The sequence below is a fragment of the Girardinichthys multiradiatus genome, chromosome 18 (genome assembly GCF_021462225.1).
Source record: "Girardinichthys multiradiatus isolate DD_20200921_A chromosome 18, DD_fGirMul_XY1, whole genome shotgun sequence".
Classification (NCBI taxonomy): Eukaryota; Metazoa; Chordata; class Actinopteri; order Cyprinodontiformes; family Goodeidae; genus Girardinichthys; species Girardinichthys multiradiatus.
Genome location: NC_061810.1, coordinates 26587116 through 26602364, shown reverse-complemented (window position 1 = coordinate 26602364; position 15249 = coordinate 26587116). Strand labels below are relative to the sequence as shown.

Below are 15249 nucleotides of genomic sequence, written 5' to 3'. Positions count from 1 at the left end.
TAGTCAGTCATTTCTACTGCTTATTCCATAGTGGGTCACGGGGGGAGCTTGTGCCTATCTCCAATAGTCTATGGGCAAGAGGCGGGGTACACCCTGCCTCATGCACTCATTCAAACACCTAAGGGCAATTTTTAAAGACCAATTAACCTAACAGGCATGTCTTTGGACAGTGGGAGGAAGCAGGAGTACCCAGTGAAAACCCACACATGCACAGGGAGAACATGCAAACTCCATGCAGAAAGACCCCTGGCTGGGAATTGAACCCAGGACCTTCTTGCTGCAAGGCAACAGTGCTACCACCTGCGCCACCTTGCATCAGTTGTTATCCTTTAATGAAAAAAGGGTTTATTCAACTGAAAGCTAAGTGATTGTTGTTGGAACAAGCTTATGCTTATATTTTACTCGCAGCTGTTGTGTTTGTTTTGATTGCTTTGATGATATTGGGTGAGCTGGGGTATTTAATGTATAATTATATTTTAAACTCATGAAGTCTTGTGTTCATTGCAACACCCTCTCATTGTGAAAGGCGTTTGTGTTAGTAATCAAAAACCCCTGCGCTTCAAGGTTTCCGTGTGAAACACGAGTTGGCAGCACTAATACTAATATCGTGTTGATTGTGGTTCTGCTACATCCGCTTCTATTTCACTTAAAGTGCAGAGCCCATTTATCCACCTGCTCAGGGAAGAATTTATTAACGGAAACTGGAACGATATTCAGCCCATTTGTTTCAGTTTGTTGCAGCTTTTCCATTACGATCCTGTTGGGAAAACAATGAAGAAGACTGTCCATCCAATGATGATCATGATGGTTGCTTTAAATCTCTAGTACTGACATATACAGCAGAAGCTCTGGTTGTTTAATGGACAGGTGCAGGAGGCCCCAGTAACCACCAGGGGGTCATTCTCAGCCTGCTGGCAGACTACTGTGCAGACTGCAGACCGTGATGACTGAAGCCCTCTCAGACTTTTGATAAATTGACATGCTTGCATGCTAGGAGAAAGCCAGAGTGTATGTTGTGCATTAATGGAAGCTCAGTATGAAAGTCGTATTTGGCAAGCATATGCATTTTTATCATATACTTGTAAACTTTAGACAGTTTGAACCTGACCAGAGCTCGATCTGACGTTAAATCTGGAGCATGTGTGTGCACATCATTTGCTTTAAATTAGCCTGACTGATTAGACATGAACTCAGGGGGCCTCAATCATGTACAAGGCTGCTCCGTGGCAAAGAGCCTGCACCTAAATATTGGTTGGCAGTGACAAAACATCAGTCCCTGGAATCAGTCTGTTCTGCTTTCATGACACTTAAAATAACAATGCGTTTCTCTGAAAAAGCAAAGACAAAAAAAAACAAGAAGCTCCTTGCCAAACATTTTCTAACCAAATCTCCCAGACCGCATACTTTCAGCAGTGCGCAATGTCTATCCAGTAAAGTATTGGGAATTTAAGATTGAAATTTGTTTGGGGGGGCTTAAACAAATAAACCGTATGTTTCATCTTGCTGCAAAAGTCATGTCCTACAAAACCTGACAGCTCATTTCCTCCAAAAAGGAGATAGCCAAATAAATGAGGTATTTGACGGGGCAAGATGCCATGGATTCTCCCTGCCTCTTCTGGTTAGGGTAAAGTCAAACACGGAGCTTTTTGTCTTCTGACGATGACAGAATATCTGATTATTAAATAAGATGATACAGTAATGTTGTTTTATGCCCATGTCATGTCCTACACAATCATGGGAAGTCACTGATACCCAGGATTTCATGAGATCAAGTTTTCTATGATGCTGGAAATCACACATAAAACATAATTTCTAAAGAAGCTGGCTATTCAGAGAGTTCATGAGTGTCCTGTCTTCTGCTGGTGTTGGTCCACTGTGTTTTTTGACGTCCGCAGTCAACCCAACCGTCTACCAGGACATATTAGAGCATTTCATGCTGCCTTCTGTCCTTCCTTCTTCTTTCCAGCAAGATTTGGCACCTCCCCACAATGCCAAAGCCACCAAAAGCAGGTTCAATGACCATGGTGTTACTGTGCTTGATTGCCCAGCAAACTCGCCAGAACTCACTCGAACACCAGATTTAACAATGCAGATGACCTGGAGGCCACCATTGAAAGAATCTGGGGTTCCTGAACACCTGAGCAGAACCACAGGCTGATCATCTCCATGCCAAACTGCGTTGATGCAGTAATTCATGCTAAAGGACAATTAACCAAATGTTACAACCACAGATTGTATCACACATGAATATACTCTTCAACAGGCTGACATTTCTGTATCAAAATTTTTTTTAAAATCTCATGTAATATTGTAATTACTGAGCTGTAAGCCAAGATTAATATAAATATCCTTTGGAAATATATGACTCTGTGACTTAAATGAATATAACATCCAATTTATGTGTTTACTGAAATGAATGATCATAATTGATTCAATGAATGATTATAATTATGATCATGATAATTTATTAAGATGAACCTGTGAACTCTGTTTCTAATATTCTGAATTTGTTTCTATTTTTAATAGAATCTATTTTTTGTTTCTATTTTTATTAGGATCCGGGACAGGGGTAGGGCATGGAGGCACTGGAACTGGACCCTTGGTGCCCGGTGGAGGCAAGACATTCACTCCATTTTTTTCTACATTATCTTTCCTTCCTAATTTTACTCTTAAACAAATATCCCAAAACTGGTTTCATTTCTATTACATGACAATCTATCAGCCTGAAAAAAATCATGTTTGAACTCAAACCAAAGCCATTTTCCAAATGCAATAAAGTACCAAAAAAATGAAACAAAAAAGTTTGGAAGAATAAATCAGTTGTCCTCCGCTCAGCATTTTTGACTAGCAATGTGTTGATTTAGCAAGGGCATATGTCACTCCCTGCTTGATGAGCCATGTAACATTTTATGTCTTTTCTTTTCCAGCACCTGTTATTCCTCAGACAGGCCTTCCAGGAGGACCCGGTGGTTCTGCAGGAAAGAAAGCTGCCAAAGTGCCAGGTTTTGTAGACTCAACAGTAAACCTATGAGGCCAAAGACAGACAGAAAGCAGCGCTGAGCCACATTAAAGACTAGCGCTTTATTGCATGTGGCAGATGTTTGGTGCAGCTGGAAATGTATCCACAGTGATTCAAATCCTTGCCGAATGACTGCTAAAAATTCTAAAATTGGTTTCATAGATTTTAGATGAGTTACTGTGCGACTACATTGTTGTTCTCACAGTAGTGCTCCACATTCTGATTGCTGGCCCATGTTTTTGACCTAAGCAAGAGTTTGTTTTAGTTTAAAATAATTTAACAATATAATGGGGTACCATCACACTGTGTTTCAGAGTACATTTGTTTTTTTCAATGTAAGAGATCCACCTTAAGTTTTACTTCTGGTTGAATTCTGCTACATAACTGACACCTAGGGGTTTATTAAGATGTTAAGATGTTTTTAATTGCTTTGTCGACATAATCCCTACTGCTCAGTTGACCAAACCTAACTCCTACCACTAGTCTAACTCACTTGCAACTTACATCCTACATTAACACTATTTAAATATGATCTTATGTGCCTTACAAAGAATGTTGAGCAAGAAACAGAGAAGTTACAGTGAAGAGCATTGGTAAAATATCACAGAAAGGAGAAAAAGAGACAAGATTAAAACTTATTAGATACAGCTTTTGATGTCCCCGGTAAAGATGTGTAAAATGCTTGGTGACCGTAAGATGCTGGTCTTTGCTGCAGTTCCATAACTGTGAGGTGTGAAGAGTTTTAAACCTCCCTTACTTTCCTCCTAATTGTGCAAGGAGGCAAAATAAACGTTGATCCTCACCTGTCTCTGACAAGTTTAAGCAAGTAGCCACGATACCTTGTGAAAGTATTCACACCCCTAGAAATAATCCAAAGGAATGTGGGATTGTATTCAATTGACCAAGACAAAGTTGCATATATAAATGGGAATTGGATAATCAAGGGTACATGGTTTTCAAAATCTGAAAAACAAACTGTCTTTTTTGGTATGTACACACGTGGACAAAAGTTTTGATACCCCTCGGTTAATGAAAGAAAAACCCACAATGGTCACAGAAATAACTTGCATCTGACAAAGGTAATAATGAATAGAAATTCTATAAAAATGAACAAATGAAAGTCAGACATTGCTTTTCAAACACACTTCAACAGAGTTATTTAAAAAATAAACTCATGAAACAGGCCTGGACAAAAATGATGGTACCCTTAACTTAATATTTTGTTGCACAACCCTTTGAGGCAACCACTGCAATCAAACGATTCCTATAACTGTCATTGAGACTACTGCACCTCTCAGCAGGTATTTTGGCCCAGTCCTCATGAACAACCTGCTCCAGTTGTCTCATGTTTGAAGGTTACGTTTTCCAGACGGCAAGTTTTAGCTCCTTCCAAAGATGCTCAATAGGATTTAGGTCAGGGCTCATAGAAGGCCACTTCAGAATAGTTCAATGCTTTCCTCTTCTTGGGTGTTTTTAGCTGTGTGTTTTGGGTCATTATCCGGTTGCGAGACCCATGACCTGCGACTGAGACCAAGCTTTCTGACACTGGGCAGCACATTTCTCTCTAGAATCCCTTGAAAGTCTTGAGATTTCATTATAACCTGCACAGATTCAAGACACCCTGTGCCAGATACAGCAAAGCATAAACATAACAGAGCCTCCTTCATGTTTCATATTAGGGACAGTGTTATTTTTTTCATATGCTTCATTTTTCCGTCTGCGAACATAGAGCTGTGCCTTGCCAAAAAGTTACGTTTTTCTCTCATCTGTCCATTGGACATTCTCTCAGAAGCTTTGTGACTTGTCAACATGTAGTTTGGCAAATTCCAGTCTGGCTTTTTTATGATTTGTTTTCAACAATGTTCTCCTTGGTCGTCTCCCATTGAGTCCACTTTGCCTCAGATGTCGGATGTTGCGATCTGACACTGATGTTCCTTGAGCTTGAAGTTCAACTTTAATCTCTTTAGAAGTTTTTCTGGGCTCTTTTGGAACCGTTCGTATTATCTGTCTCTTTGTTTTATCATCAATTTTCCTCCTGCGGTCACGTCCAGGGAAGTTGGCTACAGTCCCATGGATCTTAAATTTCTGAATAATATGTGCAACTGTAGTCACAGGACCATGAAGCTGCTTGGAGATGTTCTTATAACCTTTACCTTTAACATGCTTGTCTATAATTTTCTTTCTAATCTGAGACAACTCTTTCCTTTGCTTCCTCTGGTCCATGTTGAGTGTGGTACAAACCATGTCACCAAACAGCACAGTGACTACCTGTAGCCCTATATATAGGCCCACTGACTGATTACAAGAATGTAGACACCTGTGATGCAAATTAATGGACACATCTTGATTTAACATGTCCCTTTGGTCACATTATTCTTAAGGGTACCATCATTTTTGTCCAGACCTGTTTCATGAGTTTATTTTTTTAAATAATTCTGTTGAAGCATGTTTGAAAAGCAATGTCTGACTTTCATTTGTTCATTTTCATATAATATTTATTCATTATTACCTTTGTCAGATTCAAGTTATTTCTGTGACCATTGTGGGTTTTTCTTTCATTAACAGAGGGGTACCAACAATTTTGTCCACGTGTGTAGCTAGCTTTTGAAGCGGCTCATTCAGACTGGAGGGAGAAATTTTATGAACATAAGTTTTCAGGTTTTCCCACTTATTCTCAATTGGAATTACCTCTGGACCTTGACTAGGCCATTCTAACTCTATTTTGCTGGAAGATAAACCTCTACTCTAGTCTTAAGTCTTTTGCAGCCTCTAACAGGTTTTATTTTCTTAGCTTCATCCATCTTTTCTCCAACTCTGACCAACTTTCCTGTCCCTGGTGAAGAAAAGTAACCCCACAGCATGATTCTAACACCACCATGTTTTAATGCGGTGATGGGATGTGAAAGGCAGCTAGTTTTAATGTTAGGTTTTGTAGTCACACTGCTTTTTTCCATGTAGCTTCTCTGTTTAATGCTCACCTTACCCAACAGTCAGTTCAGGTGGTTGACCATGTCTTGGTAGGTTTTCAGTTATGCCATACTCTTTCTATTTTTAGATGATGGATTGAACAGAGATCTGTGAGATGTCCAAACCTTAAGATATTGCTCAATAACTTAGCCCTCCTTTAAAGTTCTCTGCAACGTTATCCCTGACCTGGTGTGGTCCTTGGTCTTCTTCATGCTGTTTTTTTCAGTAATGTTCTCTAACAAACCTTTGAGACCCTCACAGAATTGTTGGATTTATACTTATTAGGATGTTCTCTTGTCTTTCCCATTTTACGAAGTACCTAGGGTAAATAGCCCATTTGCGTTACATCACATTTATGAAGCAAGAAACAGAGTCAGGGATTACTAATTTAAACATTTCCCCACACTCTGATCAACTTGTTGGGGTGTCAGTAAGTGCAACACCGGTGATTTTGTTCAAAGTAATTCATGTTAATTTGTCCACACTTAAGAAATTCACTCAGATTAAAGTTTGACTTTTTCTACATTTCTCTGTGTGAGAAATAAAGAAAAAATTTACTTAAAGGCTTTTTTACACATCTTTACCAGGGGTGCCAATAAACAGAGAGAATGATTTTCAGAAACCATTCACTAAATTATGTTTTTGTTATTACGTGAATAAAGATAGATGGAGGATAAAGATGATTAACTAAGTATAGTGGATGGTTGCTTTAGACAAAGATAAACTGATGGCAAAAAATATTTTCCCAGGAAATAAATAAGCAAGGAAACATTTGTTTCTTGTCTATGTTTGTCTGTTGGGGAAAGGTTTTATGTCTGAGGCCTTTTTTTTTTTTTTTTCCACATTTTCCAAAAGTCCATGGTTAATAAAGTCTGTTATTGTATATCTGTGAATGGGAAAGCACACTATTATCTTCTCAATGCCTTTTGCAGGGGTGGGTGTCCCTGGACTTTACCAAGGTGGAATTGTCCCAGGAACTGGTTTGTGTTCATTCTCAGAAATTATTAACCACAATCCATTGGACTTTCACCATGTGATTCTCATGTTTGTATAACTTTTTTTTCTTTTTTGCTGTGACCTCTTTAGGGTTTGGTGGCCGTGGAGTTCTGCCTGGGGTCGCCACTGGAACTGGCCTAAATCCCAAATCAAGTAAGGTTGAAATTTTGACCCTTGTGTGCAGTGTCTCTCTTCTTTAAATGTAAACAACAGAGTGAGATGAACCATAATATAGAACATGCTCATAAAAAAAAATCAAGATATATAATTTAAAGTCAAATTAAATGTAAAACATCTTCAGCTTTTGGAAAAAGTAAGTCCAGAGAACTGTAATAGTACTAATTTTACTGCTGCCACACATTGTGATATGTGCATGGAAATAATAATTTTGACTAAATTATGTTATTTTTTATACAGTTGGAGGGCAACAAGGAGGTCTGGGCCCAGGTTAATGTTAAATATATTTATTGAACATATATTTCAAAGTTGTTCATACTTTGTTAGCATTGCTGTAATTGTCAAAATTAAAGTACTGCTTCTCTGTCTCAGGAACCCGAGGGTTTGGTGGGCCGATGCAGCCCGGAATGTTTCATGGTTACCCCCTCAAATCTCCCAAAGTGCAAGGTGTTTTTAGATGTTTCTTTAAAATCCAATATTTTCTGTTACTCAATTTTGCTTACATGATGAGTAATCTTCTCAATGTTGAATTCGCCAATACTTAATCTTAAAAAGAAAGTGGAAAAATTCTAGAACAGTCTTACAATGTTGATAATCCCTCTGCTCCTAAGAAGGCAATAAGACTACATTGCTGAACTGCATCTTTCATCAGAAATAGTCCAGTAAAAACAAATTAAAACATAATTGTTTCATGTTCAGAAATCACCACCTAAAGGTTCTGAACCAAACCTTAATTTATATACACTGCTCAAAAAAATAAAGGGAACACTCAAATAACACATCCTAGATCTGAATGAATGAAATATTCTCATTGAATACTTTGTTCTGTACAAAGTTGAATGTGCTGACCACAAAATCCCACAAAAATCATCAATGGAAATCAAATTAATTAACCAATGGAGGCCTGAATTTGGAGTCACACACAAAATTAAAGTGGAAAAACACTAGAGGCTGATCCAACTTTGATGTAATGTCCTTAAAACAAGTCAAAATGAAGCTCAGTATTGTGTGTGGCCTCCATGTGCCTGTATGAGTTCCCTACAACACCTGGGCATGCTCCTGATGAGACGGCGGATGGTCTCCTGAGGGATCTCCTCCCAAACCTGGACTAAAGCATCCGCCAACTCCTGGACAGTCTGTGGTGCAACGTGACGTTGGTGGATAGAGCGAGACATGATGTCCCAGATGTGCTCAATCAGATTCAGGTCTGGGGAACAGACGGGCCAGTCCATAGCTTCAATGTCTTCATCTTGCAGGAACTGCTGACACACTCCAGCCACATGAGGTCTAGCATTGTCCTGCATTAGGAGGAACCCAGGGCCAACCGCACCAGCATATGGTCTCACAAGGGGTCTGAGGATCTCATCTCGTTCCTAATGGCAGTCTCCTGGTAGCGCCTCCAGGCTCTGGACACTACGCTGACAGACAGCAAACCTTCTTGCCACAGCTCGCATTGATGTGCCATCCTGAATGAGCTGCACTACCTGAGCCACTTGTCTGGGTTGTAGAGTCCGTCTCATGCTACCACGAGTGTGAAAGCACCACCAACATTCAAAAGTGACCAAAACATCAGCCAGAAATCATAGGTACTGAGAAGTGGTCTGTGGTCCCCACCTGCAGAACCACTCCGTTATTGAGTGTGTCTTGATAATCGCCAAAGATTTCCCCCTGTTGTCTATTCCATTTGCACAACAGCTGTGAAATTGATTGTCAATCAGTGTTGCTTCCTAAGTGGACAGTTTGATTTCACAGATGTTTGATTTACTTGGAGTTTCTTAATAGTGTTAACTACTAAGTTGCACATTCAACATATCCATACCATTTGTTATCTACTCATTTATAGTCTTGTCTCTGACATCTTATTTAAATGAATTACCTCCTCTCTGGGTTTTCTGCTTTTGTGTAGTATGTATATATGGACAGAATTACAATAAAATAGCTTCCAGCCACATATTTTTCAGCTTTTGCTTTCAGACTGCAAAAAAACATTCAACAATTTGGATTAAAAATGAGTAGAGTGGATGCCCCGTGTCCAGATGCTTTTGCCGCTCAATGTAGGTTTATGATTCCCAACCTTGGGACCTTTGCTTCATGTCTCCCTCCCTTCTCTCCGCCCATTTCCTGTCTGACTGCTGCTAATAAAGGCAACTAGTGAAACCAAATTGGTCTAATAACAGCAAGTTCACATTTGAAGCCATATGATTCAGTACAGTCTTGATTTTACTAGACCACTTGATGAACACGCCACCCACATTTTATTCAAATGTAGTTTACATATAATTTTACATAAACTGGCAGTAAAGGTTTCTTTGTGTTAAGCTTGATTCAAAGAATCCAGTAAAAGTTCATTAATTAAAATTGGACTTATGTAAAACATTTTTGGCTCAGATTTTCTTTTCTTTTTTATTTGGTTAGGGCAGAAATTAATATTTTTTATGCATTTAAAATACATTCTTTTGGAGTCCAGGCAAGCAAGACAAATTAGCAGATGTTAACATCTTTATACAGTTTTTACAGTTGTTTGTGGTTTACCACACATCACTGACTTTGCTTTAGTCTCATATCTTAAGTGTATGTTTTGCCCTTTAGGGGGCTATGGAGCCAAACCTGGAGGTGGAAAAGTTCCCTATGGTAAAAATATCTTTTTTCTTTTATTTGTTTGCACAGAATTGATGTCAGATGAAAAGCAGCCATTAATGATACATCACACAACAATCTATTTTCTAGGTTATGGGGGTTATGGTCATGGTGGAGCTGGACTTCCAGGTGGTATAGCTGGTCCTGGATCAAAGCCTGGTTATCCTGTTGGAACTGGTGAGTATTAAAAAAACGTATACTGTAAATATTTCTGTGATGGTGGAAAACACTATAAAATATCTCTCTCTGATTATTTTCTGCAGGAGTGGGGCCTGGAGGCATCCCACTTTCTCAATCTAAAGCTGCTAAATATGGTAGAATTTCCTATCATGTTTAAAATTCATCTTGTCAGTAAAGCAAACAAGAAATATCAGAGTGGTATGTAGCATGTGTGAGTAAAGCACCTGCTTGCTTCATTAGGTGCTGGTGTTGGTGGTGCCGGTGGTGTTGGTGGTGCTGGTGGTGTCGGTGGTGTCGGTGGTGTCGGTGGTGTTGGCGGTGTGGGTGGTGTTGGCGGCACTGGTGGACTGTATCCAGGCCAGGTGCCAGCAGGAGGTATTAACATGTTGCAAATGGCATAAAATTAAATGATCTTTGTACTTAAACTCTTTGTCTGCAAACTCTCATGATTTAAAACAGTTCAAATGTTGGTTAGTAGATGACTAACCAGACATACGGTACTTAAGCTGCTATAACACTGTTTCTGAACTTCCCATGTATGTTGATGTATCAAAAGATACAAGTTAAAGTTTGTGAAACATGAAATCCTGTCACGTTGTTGAAGTATTTGGGTTGCTCATGATGCACCCTGTTTTGTATTGTGCATTGGTATTGGGATGAAAGGTGTAAAATTTAGAGACTTGTAGTGTGACAGGACATGTTATTTTTACCATGACGATGCTGTTCCATAATTCTTTCTGACTATCTAGGGATGACAGTTTTATTAGTACTTCATGAGCCTGATCTTTAAAAGGTTTGCGTGTACAAAACCGCATGCAAATGTGTTCTACAAACGAGGTGGTAATCGGATAGTTTTTTAGCTTTTTAGCGTGTCTACCATTATAAATATGCAGAACATATGATAATGACCCAATTGCGCAAATTAATGGGAGGAGGATATACAAATGTCTTCCTTTACCAACCGCAATGCGATTTTCAAAGCCTGAAACAGTTTGCGGGCGCAATTTCAGTGTGTGGATTTAGCACATTTGAAATGCAGGTGCTAACTGTGACGCAAAAATATCTGCTGTCACTTTGGCCAGAAGGAGGCATAGATAGAATGACAGATGACAGGGAGTGAGAATCTTCTGTACATGTGCCAACAGATTTGGGTTGGAAAAAATAAAAATATTAAAAATAGATGAAAATAGAGGATTCTATGTATGATTATCTGAGCTCCGATCTGGAGCCAATCACAAACAAAAGCCATGATATTTCTCCTATGGTAAACCTCCTTGCAACACTTCATTCAGCATCATTCCAGTGTAACATTGCTGTCAGTGATCATCTGCTGAACACTCACAAACTTGATTATGGCAAAATGCGCACATCACTGATCAAGCGCGCACAGCCTGTAATCGCACAACATGCAAAAGACCCACTGTGCTTTGATGTTGACAATATAATTAATAGGAAATAAATAAAGACATTATAAGGCAGATTAAATTGTCCATTTGCAAACTGAATACTAAAATCACTTATTAGCAGGTGAAAAATCACCGTTTTAAGGCAGCCTTTCTATGTGGTGACAAATACAGTGTATGCTTCAACCTTTTCACTGAACAAAACACATTGCTTTATTGACAGTAACATTGCAAAGCAATCGGAGCTGGATCAGTTTGATAACATTGTTTAAATGTAAACATATGCCAGGGGAGGGTTTTGTTTATGCAGTAAAAAATTATTGTGTCACCAAAAAGCAATTTAAACAATTTTAAACACATTGTATATCATTAAAATATTGGCAAAACACACAAAATGAATTCAGTAAAATCACTGGACAATAATTTATTTTTATGTACATAAATGTTCAATTTAACTTTTTTGCAGGACAGTTATGTGACACCATGTTTTAAAATTAGCAAAGCTATAACATACAGATTGCCAACTTCTACAATTATCTATTTTATGTTGCTGATATTACGTTCAGGCTTAAATATTGTGGCTGTTTATGATAAACTCCGAACTCTTTAAACATATACTCTCAAAAAACAACAGAAGCCCGTGAGTCTCCAAAACAATTAAAAGATCAAGGGAGACAAATTCATTAACAGACATATTTGTCTATTATATTGTTAATATTGATTGGCCAAAAATATTGATTGGCCAATTTATTGCGAGTTATGTGGAGCAAGATAAGAGAAATAATCTCGTCAGGGCAGATGACAAACCTGCTGTGAGTTGCACAACAAAAGTTAACTAACTGTAACAGTCCAGAAAAGTAAGGGCCAAAGGAACAGAAGGAAAAAATAAGCAACTGGATCATTTATAATGATGCAGCGCAACAATCCTTGCATATTTCTAGTAACACAGCAGAGGATCTGTTTCCTTTTCCTCTTGTTCCAGCCAGTAGCACACACAATTTCCTTATATAAATAGGGCGGTCTGCACCTGCTTTGCATCTGTTTTGCATTGCACTTGCAATCTTTGAAAATCGCACGCAACATGGCCACTTATTGCACGTGCAATTTATAAATTAGCACCCATAAACCACAATATATTGATCTTGTTTTTGTCTGTAATACCTACATCACACTAATATTTATCTATCTTGCATGTCAATGGTGTATACAAATACACAGCTTTAAATAATCAACAATCAAATATCACCGTTCTGTCCATCTGATATTGCAGCATATGCAGTTTGATCTCCAGCTAAGTTAGGCTGCCATGGATGCTTTGGACAAACATTTCCACAGCATGAGCTCTGCAACTTAGAGACACCATGTAAAATTGCTCATTTCTGCCCTGATACAGAATTTATGCAAGTGCTACTTGAATGTTACAGGGAGAAGGTGCAATTATAATATGACTTAAGCTCAGGCTATCCTATGCAGAAACTCTGTCTCCACTACAGAAGAGTTACTCAAGTTGGCATGTTCTGCTACATTCATCTACTGTTTAATTATTTGACCCCTTGCGGTCATAGACTGAAATATTGACCTCCAATATGAAGCACTAAAACTGCTTAGGTTTATGCTGTTGTATAAAGCTGTATGTCTCACCTATCTTAAGGTGTTGCCATTGGTTGAGATTTGCTAGAACAGTTAGTAAAATCCAAACTTGCAATAATCTTCCTATTTACATTCTTTTGTTGCTCAAATCTTGACTTATTATTTCTTGTCTCCTAATGCTTTACCAACAGGATATGGACCTGGGTCCAAGGCTGCTAAATATGGTGAGAACGTTCAGGAGCTTTTACTGTCTTTGAAGAATAATCAAAATGATGTCTAGTTATTTTACTCACAAAATATAACTAATTATATTGGCAAAAAGCATAGTTTACTAATCAAATATTATTGTGTGAGATGCAGAGATGTTTTTAAATGTTATTCTGAAATAACATTATACTACAACAATTCTAAAACATATATTTATTTTCCAAATCACAATGTGACACCTTATATGAAATCAAATTATTATACTTGACCTCGTCGCTTCTAAAATCAAGAATTAACTATTACTTTCAGTTAATAGGGAAATCTCTGCACAACACCTGTTAAAACCAACCTGAAGGTCTTTTTGTGGAAGAGAGTTACTGGCTTTCTTATCTGGCTCAGGTCATCAGATGGTATCCCACCTTGGATCAGTCTAAAGCCAAAATGGACATAAAGAAAAAAAGGTCTCAGTGATGCTGAGCACATCCAGGCATAGGGGAAAGAAAGATTAAACTTGCTGGCTTAAAACGAGGAACAAAAACAAAAAGTAGAGTGGAAAAACAAAGCAACCCAATGTGTAGGTTGATTAGTCTCAAAACAAAGTTTGGTTAAAGCAGAAATTCCTTGATGCTGGTTCTGTGCGTTTATTAGTCCATCCGTACTCTTCTCTCTTACCCTCCGAGTCAGTGTTAGCTGCCCACTGTGATGTCATCAGACGCTGATCATGAAGGAGTTTGGAAAGCTTTCTGCTAGGTCATATTAAATAGCTGTTAGGAAAAATAAATTCTTCTACTTTTTCCAAACCCAATTTGTTAACATTTCAGAGAGGAGAAAGTGAAAAAAATAGATTTTTATTGCTAGAAGTAGCAATTTAATACAGAGCGTGCTGACATACAACTCTTCTAAGAAGGAAGAGACAAGGATGAATTTATTTCAAAAGCTTACTAAGTTCTAAACTTGTAAAATAAGATAATTTACTTTAAATAACATTATTTGAAATGTATCTAAATACACTATTTCTTGTAGCAGCCTCTGGTACATAAACATTGCATTAACATAGTTTAAAAATATCAGAAACACAATCAGTGGAATAAAATACTATTTCTAGCTCACCTTTATGTTATGATTAAGGTCTTCTGCAAAGCCTTTTGCAGAGAGTATGAAATGTCTGCATGAAGTCATTTTTCTGAGTGTACATATTGCTAATAGGGGTACCAGGAGGGGTACCAGGAGGTGTACCCGGGGGAGTTCCTGGAGGAGTACCAGGAGGTGCACCAATTGGAGTCCCAGGGGGAGGTGGATACCTCACACCAGCAAAAGCTGCTAAATATGGCAAGTTATTTACATTTATAACATGCACATTTGAACAGGATGACATTATTATTTGTAGTGCAAGTAAAGGTCAGATGAGAGGGGGACAAGGGAACAGTGAAGTTACAGGGAGTAGATGTATTGAAGGTGGATGAGTTTAAATACCTGGGGTCAACCACCAACCAAAACCCTAGGTTTGAATCCCAGTTGGAATATTTTGGGTACTCCAGTTTCCTCCCACTGTCCACAACGCTGGGGTGTACCCTACATCTAACTCTTTGACCCTTGGAGGCACCAACACCCAGTTCTTCTTTTTAAAACTCGTTTACATAAGAATAATCAAAATCAGTTTTCATAATAAAGTATAAAATATGCAAAATATAGCACATTGATTTGTAGGCACAGATCACATATCCATCTGCATGAAGTAATAATGTGCAACATCTGTTAAACTGAAATGTGTGCGGCATGCTGATTAAAGATGAGGTCTGAAACAGTTTTAAGCCAATTCTCCTCTCTTTGGTTTATTAGAACAATTTTTTTTTATGTTGCTTTTTCACTTTGTTAAATGTGAAGCAGCTTCCTTTAATCATAGAAAGAATGTTGCTATCACTAGATAGCAACAGCAAAATGTTGATTTAGCCATCCTTCACTCCTATTCTGATGGATTTATTTGGCTTTTAAAGCTTGAAGACAACCTGTTTCACTTGGCTCTGAGAGCATTTCCGACTGAATGTTGTGGGTTCATTGCACCAGAAAACAAAA

At 38.3% G+C, this 15249-nt stretch overlaps 1 protein-coding gene across 9 annotated transcripts in view; it reads left to right on the top strand.

The window, feature by feature from the left end:
- elna (elastin a) overlaps positions 1-15249 on the top strand; it is an 87109-nt gene that overhangs the window by 49669 nt on the left and 22191 nt on the right. For all 9 annotated transcript variants that reach the window (XM_047391587.1, XM_047391586.1, XM_047391581.1 and 6 more), the window contains 12 exons: positions 2556-2615; positions 2928-3002; positions 6919-6966; positions 7073-7135; positions 7400-7429; positions 7532-7606; positions 9749-9790; positions 9887-9973; positions 10060-10110; positions 10217-10351; positions 13161-13193; positions 14383-14505. In XM_047391587.1, coding sequence (XP_047247543.1) covers positions 2556-2615; positions 2928-3002; positions 6919-6966; positions 7073-7135; positions 7400-7429; positions 7532-7606; positions 9749-9790; positions 9887-9973; positions 10060-10110; positions 10217-10351; positions 13161-13193; positions 14383-14505 — 822 coding nt within the window. The remainder of the gene's footprint in view (positions 1-2555; positions 2616-2927; positions 3003-6918; positions 6967-7072; positions 7136-7399; positions 7430-7531; positions 7607-9748; positions 9791-9886; positions 9974-10059; positions 10111-10216; positions 10352-13160; positions 13194-14382; positions 14506-15249) is intronic.